The sequence below is a fragment of the Chiloscyllium plagiosum genome, unplaced genomic scaffold (genome assembly GCF_037043375.1).
Source record: "Chiloscyllium plagiosum isolate Xiang-an unplaced genomic scaffold, Cpla_swu_hap1 HiC_scaffold_30, whole genome shotgun sequence".
Classification (NCBI taxonomy): domain Eukaryota; kingdom Metazoa; phylum Chordata; class Chondrichthyes; order Orectolobiformes; family Hemiscylliidae; genus Chiloscyllium; species Chiloscyllium plagiosum.
In genome coordinates, this window is record NW_028270168.1 from 9,876,002 (window position 1) to 9,894,816 (window position 18,815).

The following is an 18,815-nucleotide window of genomic DNA, read 5'->3' on the forward strand; positions in this document are numbered from 1 at the left end:
TTTCGAAAGTTCTTGCCTAATACCGTCAAAATTGGCCTTTCTCCAATTTAGAACTCCAACTTTTAGATCTGGTCTATCCTTTTCCATCGCTATTTTAAAATGAATAGAATTATGGTTGCTGGCCCCAAAGTGCAGTGAGGTGCATTCCCAATATTGGAATGGATTTGACTGCAAAGCTTTCCCTGATAGTTCTCTGGTCTTTCTTGTCAAAGCTTATGTAAACCTGGGATTAACAGCAGCCGTGCAGTCTTAAAGAAACATGAATAGCCTCTCCCTGTGAATGGAGACATGGCTCAAAGGGAACTCAGGATTGTCTGTGTCTCTACCATTTTATACAATCCTCTTCAGAATAAGGAAAACAAAATTCACATAAGTTTGTCTAGGTAGGCAAGCTTCAAAAAGTTCTTTGCAACAGAATTAGTGAACCATGTTGGAACTGATCTGTGTTTGTTTTCAGCTGAATATTAGATTAGATTCCCTACAGTGTGGAAACAGGCCCTTCGGCCCAACAAGTGCACACCGACCCTCCGAAGAGTAACCCACCCAGACCCATTCCCCTTTGAATAATGCACCTAACACTATGGGCAACTTAGCATGGCCAATTCACCTAACCTGGACGCCTTTGGATTGTGGGAGGAAACCGGAGCACCCGGAGGAAACCCACGCAGACACAGGGAGAATGTGCAAACTCCACACAGACAGTCGCCTGAGGCTGGAATCAAACCTGGGACCCTGGTTCTATGAGGCTGTAGTGCTAACCACTGAGCCACCGTGCCACCCCAATATTATTGTCAAAGCTGTTCCTCCTCCACCCATCTAGACAAACACAAGGTGGAATTTCAAATAATCTCAATTTATATCACTGGAGAAACTATAGTCCCTCATTACTTTCTCATGTCAACATCTTGACCAATCAGTGTCCTTTCTGCCTGTAGTGGGTAGTGTCCCTACCTCTGAAGCAGGAGGCCCGGCTTCAAGTCCCACCTGCTCCAGAGGTGTGTAATAACATTTCTGAACATGTTGAGTAGAAAAATAAACTGCCATAGTATTTATCTGTATTTACAGTTTCCCACCAGTAATCGCGCCATAGCCCCTCAATTTTGTATTTCCCAGTTGTTTCGAATGTACAGAGAACCCCCAAGGCTAAGAATTTTTTTTTTATACAGAGTACAGGATGCACTGTCCAGTAGCTCGTTTGCATTCTGAGTTCTGACGAAGAGTCACTTGACCCGAAATGTTAACTCTTGATTTCTCTCCACAGGTGCAGCCAGACCTGCTGAGCTTTTCCAGCAATTTCTGTTTTTGTTTCTGATTTACAGAAGCCACAGTTCTTTGGGGTTTTTTTTTAAGCTTCTTTGCAATTGCTGATTTTGCTCACATCTGGATCATGGTGACTGGCAGATGTTTGGGAGCGATTTTAACTTCAATCTAAAGGATCAGGCAAGATCCTGTGGGATCAGAGTCATTATTGAATTTGTCTCCCAACCACTGGGCATAAGTGTAACGTATTCCACCTATTGAGGAACTGACAGCAATCTTGACCTTGCAATAGATCCACTTTAACTGTGCATTGACGTCAGTGAGAATATCTGGGATGGTGTAAAATAGTTTGATTAAAACGATCTCCCGTGTCTCAGAGTGAAGCATTGTGCATCCTGAAAGCAGGAAAGCCAACTTGGAGAGCTTGCTTCTTTTTACTTGCTTGTCAGAGCTGTCATTACCAGAGCAAGCTAATCAGAGGGGACTTGGATATGAATCTACTTTTCAATTCCAAATCACTTTTTCTTTCAAAAATTAGCACGCACAGAAAGATGACTCCAGTGAAATAGTCAAAGTGACGACTGTCAACAATGAGGTGGAGGCTCCTGCTGCAGGAAGTCCGAGTGGAGACTTTGAAATCACCGAGGAAGGGGAAGTGATCAATCCAGAGGCAAATAATGAAGTGTTCGCTGTCGTCACACAACCAACCAGGAGGGGCACTGGGAAGAAAGGCCTCCCCAATGACATAGACAATGCAATAGATTCGGGGAGCTCATCTTCAGCTGCACAGTTACCCCAGAAAAACATACTGGAGAGGAAAGAGGTGTTAGTAGGTAAGCTGCTTCCTTTAGTAGTCTTTGCTGCACAGATTATACTTTGGACACAGCGATGTATCATTGTGGTTTTTCCCCAGACACAGAGTAGCCTTGACTTTACGCCGGGTATCAAGAATGCTGAATACCAGATCATTCTGGTAGGTGTTACTGCAAAGGGCACCATTACCCAGGTTATAGAGCTCTGACATAGGCTGAGAAGTGTCCATCAGCTTGTTCAAGGAGGTTCATCAGCAGGTTTTAAATGGAGGAAGTTCAGTTTGAATGGATTATGTGTTCAGATGTGAATATTGCTCAGTGTAATTTGCGAGTTTATTCTATTTAGGCCCTTCCTTCACAAAATCAGACTTTAAAATTAAGTTGAAAAACTCTGAACTAAATGTTAAGATACTGTGAAAGGCATAGTGAGCACAGTAAAGACCAAGCTGAGTTTGGTCTCACTTCATAAGTAAAGGTATTGAGTATGAAAGTGAGGAAGTTATATTGAAGCTTTATAAAGCTTTAGTTATGCCATATCCACGGGGGAGATGGTAGCATTGTGGTAATCCTGTGGCCCAGGCTAATAAATGGGTTCAAACAAATCTGGAATCGAAAACAAGTGAATGTGACCAAGAAGTTATTGTTGATTGTTGGAAGAACCCATCTGGTTCACAAATGTTCTTTAGGGAAGGAAATCTGCCATCCTTACCTGGTTTGGCCTATATGTGACTCCAGACCCACAGCAATGGGGTTGACTCTTAATTGCCCTCTGCAAGCCACTCAGTGCGGTGCCCAAGGGGCAGTGAGGAATGTACTTCAAGTGTTCCCATTGCCAGTGATGCCCACAGATAATGAACAAATTAACAGTGTCTCACCTAGTTCAGACTGCCACATTTCCGGAAGAACATAAGGATCCCTGAGAGGGTGCAGTGGGGATTGACTGGAATGGTTCCAGGAATGAGCTACAAGGTTCAAATGAAGAATGGTAGTTCTCCATGGAGCTGGGGAGATCCAGTTGAGTTAACAAAATTATGAAGGGTTGAGATAAAATTGACAAAGGAGAGTTTCCATTTGCTGATAGTATGAGAACTATGGGATGCTGATCTAAGGTCTTTGATAAAAGGTCAGTTGGAGGAATATGGAATGGGGTGTGAGGAATAACTCTGTTTTGTTGCAAGTGGTTATGCCTGGGGTTTGTGTCCTGTGATAACAGTTGAAATGGAAATGACAATGATTTCAAAAGAAAAATGACCGAACACTTGAGGGAAATAAACTTACAGGATCACAAGGATAGAACAATGGACTGGAAATGTGCTGACATGGGCTTGATGGGCCAAATAACCTCTTGTGTGCCATAATGATTTCATGACTTGGTGTATTGAACATGCCTTTTCATGTGCTTCTTCTGTCTCTGCCATCAGATGTATTTGTCCACAGTGAGCTGATAAATGCTGTAGCAGAACCCTGCTTCTGTTTTAAAGAACTGGATGGTTCAAGTGAAACAGATGTGGGCTCATGTTTCCTTTGTACTGATGTACTGGACAGAGTACATCAGAAACCAGGATAAACACTCCTTCGAGAATTGACGTTATTTAAGGAAAGAAAACACCATCTAATTGCTCTTCCACGTTGTGCTGGAAACACAGGATAAAAACCCAACCATTTACTGATTGATGGGCAGCTTCACAAGTGGAATGTTTTGCCATTCCATCCACAGCCTTTCTCACTTTGATGACAAAATAAAGTAATGCCCGTTCTGAAACTGCAGGAAAAGCAATGTTTCAGACTCAGGACTATTTCCTCAGGTTCTCCTAAATTACTCATACTGAATCTATTCATGAGTCTAAATTTCTCTATCAAGTCTTTTTCTTCATGTAGAGTCGTAGAATATTACTGCATGAAACAGGCCCTTCGGCCCATTATGTCCATGCCAGTCATCAAGCACCCTATGTACTTTAATCCCATTTCCCAGCACTCAGCCTATAACCTCATATACTGTTGCATTTCAATTGTTCGTCCAAACAGTTCTTGAATGTTGTAATGGTTCCCATCTCTTACTAACCGTTCAGCAAGTGAGTTCCAGATGCCAGCCCCCAGCACCTGGGTAAAACAAATTCTACTCACTCTTCTGTAAACCTCCAGCCCTTACCTTGACCCTATGCCTCCCGATTATTGATCCCTTGGCTGAGGGAAGATATTTATTCCTATTGAGCCTATCTGTGCCGCTCAGAAATTTGTACACCCCAATGAGGTCCCTGCTCAGCCTTCTCTGCTCCAAGGAAAACAGCCCCAGCCTGTCAACTCTCTCTCCATTGCTGCTTTGCTCCAGCCCAGGAAACGTCCTGGTGAATCTTCTCTCATGCTGGCCAGTGCAAGCACATCCTTCCTGTAATGTGGCAACCAACCCTACACACAGCACTCCAGTTATGGCCAAACTAACATGATATCCATCATCACCTCCTTGGCCTTGCATTCAATTCTTTGAGTAATAAAGGCAAGTTTCCCATATGCCTTCCTAACCATGTGATTATCAGTGCCACTCAAAATCTTACCATTTACTCTCTTACCTATCAGTCCTCCAAAAATACACACTTCACACTTTCAGAATTAAGTTCCATTTGTCACTGTTCAACCCATCTCACCAGACCATCTATATCATCCTGTTGTCAAAACCATTCCTCCTCGCTTTGTGCCACATCACTAATTTTCATGTTATCTGAGAATTTACTGATCGTACTTCCTACATTTATGTTTAGATCACTAATCCAATTTATGAACAACAAGGGACCAGTGATAAACCCTGTGATATGCCAATGGATACAGGCTCCCAGTCATAAAAAGCACCCTTCAACCATCACCCTCTGCCTCCTACCACTCAGTCAAAGCAACAAGGGCAGAACCCTCCAATCCTCAGCTTTCCACCTCACCAATCTCCTCATACAATGAACGCTTCATCCTCCACCACTTCCATCACCTCCAAACGGACCCCATCATCAGAGATATATTTCCCTCCCCGCCCCTATCAGCATTCTCAAAAGACCATTCCCTCTGCAACTCCCTCGTCAGGTCCACACCTCCCACCAGCCCACACTCCATCCCTGGCACCTTTCCCTGCCACCACAGGAAGAGCAAAACCTGCGCCAACACCACTTCTCTCACTTCCATCCAAGGTCCCAAAGGATCCTTCCACATCCAACAGAAATTTACCTGTACCCTTACCAATGTCATCCACTGCATCCGTTGCACCCGGTGTGGTCTCCTCTACATCTGGGAAACGGGACGCTTTCTTGCAGATTATTTCAGAGAACACTTCTGGGACACCCGTACCCACCAATCTCACCATCCCGTGGCTGAACACTTCAATTCCCCGTCCCACTCCATCAAGGACATGCAATCCTGGGCCTCCTCCACCACCAAATTGTTACCACCCGACACCTGGAGGAAGAATGCCTCATATTCTGCTTTGGGATCAAATGGGATCAATGTGGATTTCAACAACTTCCTCATTCCCCTCCCCTCACGTTATCCCAGTCCCAAGCCTCCAACTCGGCACCGCCCTCCGGACCCGTCCATCACTGCCCCCTCTGACCATCACCTTCTCCCTCACCTTATCCACCTATCGCTTTCCCAGCTACCTCCCTCCCATTTATCTCTCAAACCCCGGCCCACCCCCTCATTCCTGGTGAAGGCCTTATGCTTGAAACATCGACTCTCCTGCTGTGCTTTTCCAGTGCCACACTCTTCAACTCTGATCTCCAGCATCTGCAGTCCTCACTTTCTCCTAGGTTTGAATCCAGTTTGCCAAATTGTCCTGGATCTCATGGGCTCTTATTTTCTTGATCAGTCTCTCATGCAATACCTTGTCAATTATAAACTATTATAATGCAGGCTGCATCAACTGCAGTACTCTCATCTACACATCTAGTCACCTTCTCGAAATACTCAACCAAACCTGTTTGGTGAGATCTCCACTGACAAAACCATGCTATTCTCGATTAACCCTGGTCTTTCCAAACATCTATTCTGTCTCTTGGATTTTTTTTTCCCCAGTAGTTTTGCTACCACCGATGTTAGACTTACGTGCCTGGAGGTCCCTCATTTATCCCCCCTTCCTTTCATGAATGATAGTACACATTAGCTGTACTCAAGTCCTCTGCCTTGTCTCCATATCTGTATTTGAAAATTAATGTCAAATCCATGCAATCTTCTCCCTTGCCTCACACAGAGTACATAGGGTACATTTCATCTCGGCCTGGAGATTTATCCAATTCAAGCCCACCAAAACCATGAATACGTCATCCCTCTTAATTGTAATCTAATTCTTTAATTTGTTAAAGTTGCAATTCCTGATTTCTATACCTACATTCTTCTCCTAAGTAGTGAATACAGAAACAAAGTAATCATTTTAAAACCTCACCCACATCTCCCAGCTACACACGTTAGCCCATTAGGGTCGAAAATAGCATACGCTTTCCCTGGACATTCTCTTGCCGCTAATATATTTATAAAACACCTTTGAATTATCCCATATTTAATTGCCAGTGTTTCACTCTCCTAATATCTTTTTGAGATAATCTACTGCAATTTCTACACTTCCCTGTGCCTTGTGCTATTATCAGGCCTTGATAACTACAATAACATTCCTATTTTTTGTCCTTATTCAATCCTATACATTGCTTCTCTGTGCCAAGAAAAACAATTCCTACCTGCTCTGGTCTTTTCACATAACCGATGCCCCTCATCCTTGATATTATTGAGACCAACGCTGCCCCTTGTTATTTAGCTTAATGTCAGTCAGATGTTGTTAGCACAGATTGGCTGCTATGTATTTCTGTTTAACAAAAGCATGCCAAGAAATCTTGCACTTTGAAACATTTAACAATGCTAATATGTTATATATCACCAAAAATGTGTAATTACATATAACAAAAAAACGATAATCATAATTTTTAAACACAAATCTACATATGTCCCAGATTCTTGTCAGCATTCTGTCTCAAATATGATCTAATTACATTCTAAAGAACTTTTGTTTCATTAATTGTGGGGTGAGGGTGTCACTGACCAGACCAGCATTTATTGCCCATCCCTAATTCAGAGTCAACCAGATTGCTGTGGGTCTGGAGTCACATGTAAAACAGACGAGGTAAGGAGGTCAGTTTCCTTCCTTAAAGGGCATTCAGGAACCAGATGGGTTTTCCCTAGAGAATTGACAATGGATTTATGGTCATCATTAGAGTCTTAATTCCAGATATTTATTAACTTCCACCATCTGCAGGATTTGAACCAGGGTACTCAGAACATTAGCTCTGGATTAGCTTCCCAACGATAATATCACAAGGCCATCCATCCCATCCCTGATTTGCGGCTGTGAATATAAATTAGTCACCCAAACAAATCAATAAGGGAACTTTGGTGAACATGTGCCATTTGCTACCATGAGGAGTGGTTGAGGAAAATAATATAGAAGCTGAATAAATGCAGGAGGGATTAAGGAGAACAAGTTTATGTTGAAAAGGTAAGATGAAGAAGAGAATGGGAGGAGAAGTCTGTTGTATAACTATTGGCCATGGACCAATTAGACCAAATGGCTGTTACAACTTTATAATCTAATTCTGTGAAACTATGAGTTACATCTTCCAGCCGTAACTCATTGGCCTGACCTGAGAAACCCCTCTGCTCGGATCTGTTCGACTTAGGGAACTGCCTGCTAACAATGCTGGGGGTGTACCTAAACACTGCAGGCTGCAGTGGTTCAAGGAGGTCACTGCTGCCTTCTTCAGGGCAACAAACACTGGCCCAGTCAGTGACCCCATATCCCAGGAATAAATAAACAAGCCTTCCCTGTTTCCCAAATTCTTGGACATTGGGCATTTTGGATCATTTTGACAAAATTGTCCAATAATATCTTAAAGGCAGAGGACAGGTTTAAAAAGCACTCCTTAGATAGAAGCAAGTTCAATGGTATCTTTAACAGTAATGGATACATCATGATAAAGTAAAGGTTGCAGGGCTGCAAGAAAGGAATCAAGTGGGTAGATCTTTCAAAGGGAAGTAGTAGGCCGAATGGCCTCGATTCTGTGCTTTCAAATACATGAGGAGTGAATTCAATCCACAAATGATGGTATAAATCTGTTTGATCCTGTGACCCACGTCTACCTGGAGACTACACCAATCTTGACTCCCCTTGTTTAATGGTGCAGGAGGTAAACTGTTATTAACCCTTTTCCGTTTTCTCCTACACAGCGGTTGTTGTCGGGGGGGTAGTTGGAGCACTCTTTGCTGCCTTCCTGGTCATGCTGCTGATCTATCGAATGAAGAAAAAGGACGAGGGAAGCTACACATTGGAAGAGCCGAAGCAGGCGAGCATAGCTTACCAAAAACCTGACAAACAGGAGGAGTTTTATGCATAAACAAATCAAGAGTGCCTCTCATTGCCTGGACTGTCAACAGATCGTCTCTGAAATAAAAACAAAAAGAATAATGATCCCAAATGATGTCGCTCTATTAAAGTTCTGCTAAGTAGCAGAGTCATGTTTTAATGCTGGTATTTTTCACGTGTGTTGTTGAATTTCCTGTCGTTGTTCAACCTAAGCCTTCTAAAGGAGTCTGTAGTAAGGGGCTATAAAATGCAAAGCACAACTGCTTTTAGACAACTGCCACACTGCGTTAGAATTTATGTATAGTGCAGAGCATTGGAAATAGTCCTCGTGGTTGAGAGGTGCTGAAGGCTCATATTATTAAGAGAAAATAGTTTTGTTAAAAGTCAATTTTGCTCATTTAGAATGGTCACGTTTCGCATCTGATTTAAACATTGGTGCAGTGTCAAAGGTTGTTCTGCAAAACAACCTTCGAAATTCTGTGAGCAACATCTTGGTACCACGTTATCTGTTGTTTTCTGTTCTTGAATACATGTAATATATATATATCTACACACACACACACGTGGAAGTGCTTGACTGTCCTCTGAAAATAGACAATCAATATCTGATGTCTATAGAGTTACTGTACTGAAATTGTATGAAAGCTAAATGGAAGAGTATTAAATTCTGATAACATAGCTGAGGTTTGAAGGTCACCAAACATATCCTTAAATTAATGTTGCTGAATTTTTGATACGTTTGTGTCAGATTGAATAAAAAGAAGTCTTGTTTTGGAAAACACTTTCCTACCATTAACACCTTGTTCCCTGTGATTCAGCCAAGGATTGGGAGAATTTGATTTGAGGGATGGAATTATGGTTCGCAATCAACAAGAAAAAAGCAAAAAATCCACCCTGCAAAAATATGCCTGTGTCCGGGGCACAAGCTCTGAGTGCATCACATTCACCAATTATGGTCGCATCCAACACTTGGGAAGGAAACACTGAGAAAAGATGTGAGCGAGTGGCGAGAATCTTCTCTCCATTCCTGTTATTCTACACCCCATCTCTGGTTGCTCTTCTCAAGTGACAGAATTCCTTCTCTTTCTGTTTCTCTTTTCCCTCTCTCATATTCCTTTCTTTTTCCTCTCTTTCTCTTCTCACCTCTTTCATTCTCCACCATAAAAAAGTGAGGGAACAGTATCTTTAAATACAACTCTTCCACTCTACGTACCTTGACAATTTCCAGTGCCAAAATGTTAATAGACTCTTTGTTCCTGCTGTAAACTTTGGGATTGCCTCATCTCACAAATAATGACCTTGTATGTATCCTACTCACAAAGAGGAAGCAGTGTTGAAGAATCCAACACTATTGAATTAATAGGGAGTTGTACACACAGGACTTGGGGAACTGCAGGAACAATTGATGCATCTATGAGAAAATTGGGTTGGATAATGTGACAAACCCTACTGAGAGTTCATGTTAATCTTTTGCCATCTGAATGTATCTTTGTTTCTTGAAGTCTGTCTGATATCAGAGACAGAAACAACTAAAAGGTCAAAGTTCACTTGCCACAATAATGACTTGTGAAATGTGGCATGGTTGGTAAGGTTTATTCAGTGAAATTTGGTGTTGAATTGACAAACTGTCCAGGGAGGTAGGATGCAGATAGAGAAACCTAATGTGGTCAATACACTGATAAAGTGTTACACCTGGAGCATTGAGATTGTCCCCAGGATTCATCTGATTTTTTGGATCAAAGGAGAGGTGGAAAGTAACATTTCAATGTCAGAAATGTGAAATGAAAACAAAAGTCAAATGCGCCGTTTGACCGTCAGCATCTGGAATGAGCAAAGTGAAGACACCATTTTGGTTCAAGATTTCAGCCGGTTTTTGAAAATTCAATCAGCCTTTGGCATGCACAATATTGACTGAGCTGCTTCTGTTTGGTTTTAAGATCCAGTGTTAATGGTTTCTCCTTTTATCCCCGGAGAGTCTCTGAAGATGTATCTTTAATTCTCAGAAGAGCCAAACAATCACTGACGCTGTCGCCTCCCATGTTACAATCTTTCTTGACGACATCGTTGCCGGAATTAACGTTTGGTTGAATCTATGGTGGTCCTGCCTGCCTACACCAAGATCAGGACAATATGAACATAATGCTCAAGGTTCTCCTTTGAGTTTAACGTATAGACCATTCTGACTTTTAATTTGGCTTCAATAGTGTGAACACTGGTATCAACCAAGTGGTAGTTACAAGTGCGAAAGAAAAACACTTTAATACACTTTCTGTCAGCTTTTCCATTATAAATCTTGTGTTCCAAATTTGTAATGTAAACTTATTGGATTGTAATTATGTTTTTCACCAGTAGAAGCACAACAGTGCCATCACTGGTGGGATTGTGTAATCAAAACAGAGTAAAGATTACAGTGACCCTTTCCATAATCAAAGTGTGGACTGGAATTTATAGTGGTACAGTGGGGGATAAAAAAACAGACGGACAGGCAGAATGTATGACACTAAAGTGGGAATTGAGTAATGTTGATTCTCCCTGGTCCATTTATCTGCTGCTATCCAAACCACTTTCATTCGAGGGTTACAAAGCTGAGATTTTCCTTTTCCTTGTCTTAGTGGGAGGGTGAGTGTGTTAGATGATGACTAACACTCCATTCTCATTGTTGAGATAACTCACCCTCATTAAGAACTGACAGATAAGAGTGAGGACAAGTTCTTGTCCTGTTACAGGCCTCACTCGGGTTTCAGAGAGCTGATAGGCAATCAGAGGCCAGCAATATTTGGGTCCTAAAGTCTGTCAGCTGAGGCCTGCTCCTCATTGTGTGTGTATGTTGGGGGGGGGGGGGGGTGTCCAGCAGTGAGATTTCTATCTTCTTGTCATGGAGCAAAGGTGGCCATGGGGGTCCAATTAAAGGGTGGCTTTCAATGGCAACCACCTCCCCACTGTCCATGCATCTGATTGGCCCCAAATTGGTGAAATTGGAGATATCCCTCCCTAACTCAACAGGTAGGGGGCTGTGGTTACCTGGGAAATGAGATAACCACAGCAGCGGTTCTGAAGGTGGAGATTTGAATCTTTTAAGTGCCCAGTAATGACTACTGAAGAGTCTTAATTGTTGCCAAATGGAAATTGCCCAAGTTGGAGTTCTTGTGGCACCATGGCAGTGTCCATACCTCCAAGCCACAAGGCCCAGGTTGAAGATCTAACTGGTCCAGAAGTATGTAATAACATGTCTGAACAGGTTGATTAAGGGAAATAACATCTGAAAGTTGCCCATAGGATCTGCCCAGAAGGTAACCATGGTGGGGGGGAGGGGGTTGACGAAAGGTGGTGGGTTTTCCCTCAGATAAACTTGCTCAGTTATTTTGCTGTTATGCCTCCTCGTTTGCCATCTCCGGGAAGGAGAAAATTCTTCACTCTCTGCACAGTCTGTCATAGGACAGTGGACTAGCTAAGAACCTCCAGTTCAATCCTGAGAATCAATTACAGAATAAAAACTGACAGCTTTTTAATTGGCTTTGGATGAACTTCCCTTGGGTTCTCTCAGAGTTTATAGAGGCTAGGATATGAATTTAAAAATTTCTTTTCTTGATAATGCCTTTTTTTTCAACACAGCCTCCAATTCCGGTTGTGCTGTTACAGAGAACCATGATATGTTTTGAATCTCAAGTCAGGAAACAGACTCTAAACTCAAGAAAGAGCTCCCACTCAGCGGATATAATCAGAGGCTCTCAATGAATTCCTGATTAAAGGTCAAACTATCAAGCATGAACGCCATTCACAAAATGTCAACATCTTACCTCCATCTTTACCTTCTTCAGTCACTGTAACTGCCCTGGTTAGAGCAGATAACAGGAAGTGAAAAGCCAGTGCATGTCATATTTTATACTTCAAAGACAAATCTGACTGCTTCTGGCTTTCCATTCAGGTTAAATTAAGTTTGTTAACTGATCAACCAGAGTTAGAGTCCAGGCAATGGACTTAACGGAATTTGGAATAGAAGGGAAAATGAATTGCATTCTTTATTCCTAAACTAATTACATAACAGTTTCATCACAATGACATTCTTACCCTGTGGTTTGTGCTTGTGTGGATGTTCCAACCCAGTCTTCTCTCACTCAATCTTTCTCACTGTACCTTGACACGGGAAAGATACCGCGGGGTTACATGTTTTTGTCATTGATTTTTAACTGACATATAAACATTGATTTATGTGGACAATAAGCTGCACAGGTGACTTGCACCTTTAGTTGGGTTCGGTGTGGAGCAGTGGGGGGTAATATACAGTGCGTGATTGTAGCCCTGAATTGATCAGTCAGTCAGTTCAAAGGGTCATAGGCAAAAGCTCCGTTTTTACAAACTGAAGCTACAATTTTAATAATTCCATTGCTTCGAATCAAACCCCAAAATTTAACTTGAATGTCTTACCTTGGGAATTGGAGACTGCTCTTTTAGAATATTTTGGCACTGCAATGGAGAGAGAGGTTTCTCAATCCAGAATTGGATGCTGCTCTGCATGAGGCATTTCTCCTCCTGTAATTGTGTAGTTATCATTTGACAGGACTGTGTGTAGGGGGGCCATGCGACGAGATGGATTTGTTTGTATTGACGACCCAAGGTTTCCATTGCTCTTTGTCTGGCAGCAGGGGTTGGAGGCTGGAGCAGCGGTTCAGTCCAGACTGTGGCTTCCTCATCCAATTGTGACCACCCCAAGACTGACAAATTTCTTTGGCGACTTGTAGAAATTTTGTTTTGCTTACCACTCTGCTGACAATGGACTCCCCTCGAAAATCATACTCCAGTTGCTACCAGCTGTAACACTGGACAGCATCAATATTGTTATCACACATTGAAATGTTGAACAGTAAAACCTAATGGGCCTTACAGGTAAAACGAGGTTTCCAATTGTAGTCAGCTATACCTGATTGCTGCCACTCATGTTTTATCACATATGCTCTTTGATTTTAAAGGCTAAGTTAATAACATTGTGGTGGTACACAGCTTGTTTAATATCCCCATTCGTGGGAGATTACATTCTTTGGCCCTCCTACACTCTTAATGAGAAATTAGAAAATTCAATGATCAGGTGGAGCCACCCATATCCATACAGTCTTATAGTCACACTGCACAGAAACGGACCCTTCGGTCCAACTGGTCCATGCTGGCCAAATTGCTCAAATTAAACTAGTCCCACTCGCCTGAACTCAGCCCATATCTCTCTTAACCTTTCCTCTTCATGCGCCTGTCCAAATGTCTTTTAAATGTTGTAACTGTATCTGCATCCAGAACTTCCTCTGGCAGCTCATTCCACATGCGAACCATCCTTTGTGTGAAAAAGTTGCCCCTCAGTCCCCTTTTAAATTTTTTTACTCTCACCGTAAAGATACACCCCCTAGTTTTGAACTCCCTCACCCTAAAGAAAAGACATTTGCTATCATCTTATCTCTGCCCCTCATGAGTTTATAAACCTCCATAAGATCATCCCTCAACCTCCTAAGCTCTAGTGAAAAAAAGTCCCAGCCGATCCAGCCTGTTTTTATAACTTATACCCTTCATTCCCAGCAACATACTAGTAAAACGTTTCCAAAACCTTTCCAATTTAATAATACCCTTCCTATAGCAGGGTGACCAGAACTGCATACAGTGTTCCAGAAGTTGCCTCACCAATGTCCTGTACAATCTCCTATACTCAATAGTCTGAGCAATAAAGGCAAGTGTGCAATACAAGTATTCTTGAGGGGTCAGTTGTCTAGTCTTTACCAATTGTCAGTATGTTTGAATGGATTTGAAAGTGGAACTGGGTAGATATTTGCAAAGCTATAGGTTAACGGGAGGAGATGGGTCACCGCGGGAAGATAAGTCTCAGTGATTTAGAAGCTGAGAGGCATTTTAGAGGTAGGCAAGAGGGGTCTGGAGGTGCCATGTACTGCTGGGCAAGTGGCACAGAAGGAAGGATGACATGACACTTTGGTGCCACCTGGGGCAAACAGGCCTTTCCCCAAGTGAGGTGCCCCCTTCCATCCACTCCCTTCCATTCGAATGGCCATGCTTAGCTGTATGTTGGCATCGGTGGTGTATTATTGGACTCAACCTGACAGAGAATCGCCACAAAAAGGGGAATATTTGAATGACCTCTGACTGCTTTTATACCTAGAGTTTGTCTCTCCAGGCTTCTGATTTTTTTTTGCCTGTTTAATGTCACTGTTTCATACAAGTTAAATTAAACAGGCAAAAGAATGAACAGGAGGTTTAAAAACAAACAGCTTGCTGATCCAATTGTAGCTACATAATCCACATTAGTTTTCTGTCTTAAGTAGCACATGATTCCTAGATTTCATTTCGCTAAGAATTGCAGATATTTGCAAATAAGTGCAAAGTGCTGAAGGGACTCAAGGGTTTGACTCTGACAAAGAGTAATATTGCGCTCAAAATATTAACTCTGTTTTTCTCTATCTTTAGATGCAGCCAGACCTGCTGGGTTTCTCCTGCATTTTCCATTTTTATTTCAGATGTCTAGCGCCTGCAGTATTTTACTTTTATTTGAGCTTCGTTCAGCTTCATTTTCTAAAATCTAAGTATCATCAACACAATTGTCCACAGGAGTCAGTCCCATTTATTGTTGCTGTTGGCCAAATGCAGTTGGTGAGCTCTCAGCGTAGGCTAGTGTGATGAATGGAGATTGGGGCGTGCCTGCATTGGGCACTGCTGTCTTTTCAGGATTATGAGAACTGGACCTTAGCTGCATGTTACAGCCCATTGCCAACACTAACACCCCTTGCTTTGATTAAGTTGAGACATTGGCAACTATTCTGAACTTTTTATTTCTTTATTTTTCGAATTCATTCCTACAATTTTGTACTTTTGAAGGTCTGTAATAGAACATAGAACATAGAAAAGTACAGCACAGAACAGGCCGTTTGGCCCACAATGTTGTGCCGAGGTTTAATCCTAATGTTAAAATATAATAACTTATCCTACACACCCCTCAACTCACTGCTATTCATGTGTATGTCCAGCAGTCGCTTACATGTCCCTAATGACTCTGCTTCCACCACCAATGCTGGCAACGCATTCACAACTCTGCGTAAAGAACCTACCTCTGACGTCTCCTCTATACCTTCCTCCTAATATCTTAAAACGATGACCCCTCGTACCCGTCAATCCTGCCCTGGGGAAATGTCTCTGGCTATTGATCCTATCTATTCCTCTCATTATCTTGTACACCTCGATCAGGTCTCCTCTCTTCCTCCTTCTCTCCAGAGAGAAAAGTCCAAGCTTATTCAACCTTTCTTCATAAAGCAAGCCCTTCAGTCCAGGCAGCATCCTGATAAACCTTCTTTGCACCCTCTCCATAGCCCCTGTATCTTTCCTATAGTAGGGCGATCAGAACTGGACACAATATTCCAAGTGTGATCTCACCAGGGACTTGTAGAGCTGTAGCAAAACCTCGCAGCTCTTAAACTCGATCCCCCGTTAATGAAAGCCAAAACACCATATGCTTTCTTAATGCTGGATTTATATCTTTATTTTATTTCTTTATCTCTAAGAATCTGTACTCAAGAATCTCCACCTCAGATGGTGCCATAAGTGGTGACTTGTCAACTTTTCTCTGTACCCATGTGAGTATATGTGACAGTAATGCTGATTCAAATCAATTCAATAAAAAGATTGGGTTTGGGAAATCTCGCCAGAATCAAAACAGCTGAAGAGGAGTCCATTCTCCGTTCTGAAGAAGAGTCATACTGCTCCCGAAAGTTAGAATGTGATGGAGAGCAAGTAATTCCAAACCTATGGTTCTGACACTGTGAAATTTTCTTTTAAAACTGCGGAAAAACTTGGCCAAGTGACTTGTACTGTTGCACACGTTGCCTGGCAATGAAGTTGAGTTTTCAGCAGCACAGGCCACTCAAATTGGCTTGCTCCTACAAACTTCCTCATTGTGTTTTTCCCGCCCTGGAGTTTTATTGAGGAGCGTTCGAGATCTGAATGAAGGGTCAGAGTCGGTTCAAACCTTCCTGAGGCTGTGATGGGATTGGGACTGAGGCAGGGCTGAAATCCAAATCCAACCCAATATTTATTTTTAATGTTGCGGTGACAAAGTAACATGAACACAGTGGTTGAAGTTTTATGATGAGGATTACTCAATCTTGGTTTAATGTAAATACTTAACAACAGGTGGAAGCTGCACAGTGTGGGCTTCAAATCAAACTCAATGCATTTGCTTTCTATTTCTCCACTTCTATCTAACTCCAAGTAGGAACACTTCTCAGATTTTTCATAAGACGGAATGACAGGCAGCATATGGAAATCTCAATAACTGTCTACATTCTCATTTTGCCAGAGTGGAGGGTACATTTATACCTTTTATTTTTTTCTCCACTTAGGAATCATTTTGCTCAAGAAATCCATCAAAGTCATGGGGAGGCTTGAGAACTGTAGACAATGTCCTGTTGAGTATTAATGGATGTGCTTGCTGTTGTGCTTTATGTTACACTGTTGTCACAGCTACCTCAGTGGCACAAGACAAAGATAATCAATCTCTTGAAATAGAATTGTGTCCCACTAGAATTCTGCCTGGAGGACAGGAGAATGGCCTTCCCGTGATAGTCAAAAATGAAAACGAAATGACAAACACACTTGACAATCGAACTAGAGGCACTCAGTGCTGTTTCTGTGGGATTTATCACTTTGTCCACAAAATGTAACCAGTGAAGGGGTGTAATCCACCTGGTGGATCTATAAAGAAAAATCAGAACACTCCGAAACTCGCCCTCTGACAAATTCTGTAAATAGTTTTTAAAATCTGTACAAATTTTAATGGCATTAATGTGCGTCTTGGTATTTGTTCCCCCGAAAACAATATTTGTGTTACAAGGGTTCCTTGCGCAGCAAAAGAGACCAAATGAAAATTGGAACTTCAGCATCTGATTATTTGTCCAGTTGTATCTTGTGCGTTAATAATTCCACCTTTTGAAGAAGCATGTAAATACTTTTAATAGGAAATATATCATTAATGGATTTCATGGATTTCAGTTGTCTTGTATATACACCTTGTAGAGTTGTAGCAATTTAGACGTCCAATACCTATCTTTCTAATTTGTAAACTGTTTTATTCCAAGTTGCTGGCCATGAGAAATGATTTAAAAAAAAGGTTTTGTCTGTTTTTTAAAATTATATATCTGTGCTGTGTCCATTTATGAAATAAAAACAAGTTGAAACATCTTTAATGTTTTTAAGCACGATTGTGTTTTTTAGGTTTGATACACACTTCTTGAAAAAAGGGGAATTGATTTGAAAAAATAATTGAAAAGAATGAAGATATATATGACGTTAGGTGTTGTAAATGGGAATAAAGGCTAGAAAGGGGGCGAGTAAGCTCAGTTAGTTGGAACTGCATGTGAATCAAAGTTAGATGAAAGGTAGAGGGCTTCATTCCCATTCCAGTTATGGTTTACTCATGACCTGTCTCCGTACCTACCCATATTTCAAAGAAAATACATTGCACTTTGCTGTGTTTCAGGGATTAATTGTCAAGGAATCCCAGAATGACAGAATTGTAATGATGTAGAAGAGGGCCATTTAGCCCATTCTACGGACACCACCTCTCCAAATGAACAATGTCACATGGTGCCATTGTGCAGTATCTCTGTAAGCCTATACATTGTTACTCACCAACCATCTGATGCTCTCTCCAATGCCTGGATTAAACCTGTCTCCCCCTCATGATCAGACGGCACATTCCAGACTTTAACAACATAATGTGTGGAAAAGATTTTTTCTCACATTACATTTTCTTCATTTGCAAATTACTTGAAATCTGTGCCCCCTCAATCTAGATTTGTCTATGAGTGAAAATAGGGTTTCCCCTTATTGACTCTGTCCAGACCTCTTGTAATTTTAAAAACTTCAACCGAATCTCTCTTTAGCCTTTTCCTCTCCAAAGAGAACAATCCCAACTTCTTCAGTTTGGGCAGGAGCCAAGCAGAACAAAGGGTACAAAAGCAGAGAGACAATGAGAAACCTGTATCAATCATTGGTTCAGTAGCTGTTACATAGAACAGTACAGTGCAGGAGCAGGCCCTTCAGCCCACCATGTCTGTGCTGACCTTGATACCATTCTAAACCATTCCCATTTGCCTGCACATGGTTCATTCATGTGTCTGTCCACATGTCTCTTAAACATTGTTATCTGCTTCGGCCACTTCTCCTGACAGTGCATTCCAGGCATCTACCACTCTCTGTGTAAATAATTTCCTTGCACATCTCTTTTAAACTTTCCCCCTCCCAGTTTAAACCTATTCCCTCCAGTATTTGACATTTCCACCCTGGCTGAAAAATGTGTTGCTGGAAAAGCGCAGCAGGTC

General features: G+C 41.8%; 1 protein-coding gene across 1 annotated transcript in view; it reads left to right on the top strand.

Annotated features, from left to right (window-relative positions):
- Window positions 1–17,673, top strand: part of LOC122563500 (uncharacterized) — a 224,164-nt gene extending 206,491 nt beyond the window's left edge. The window contains exons 4-5 of the mRNA XM_043717296.2: window positions 1,799–2,093; window positions 8,319–17,673. Of these exons, the coding sequence (XP_043573231.1) occupies window positions 1,799–2,093; window positions 8,319–8,485 (462 nt within the window). The 3' untranslated portion in view covers window positions 8,486–17,673. The remainder of the gene's footprint in view (window positions 1–1,798; window positions 2,094–8,318) is intronic.
- The last annotated feature ends 1,142 nt before the right edge of the window (window positions 17,674–18,815 follow it).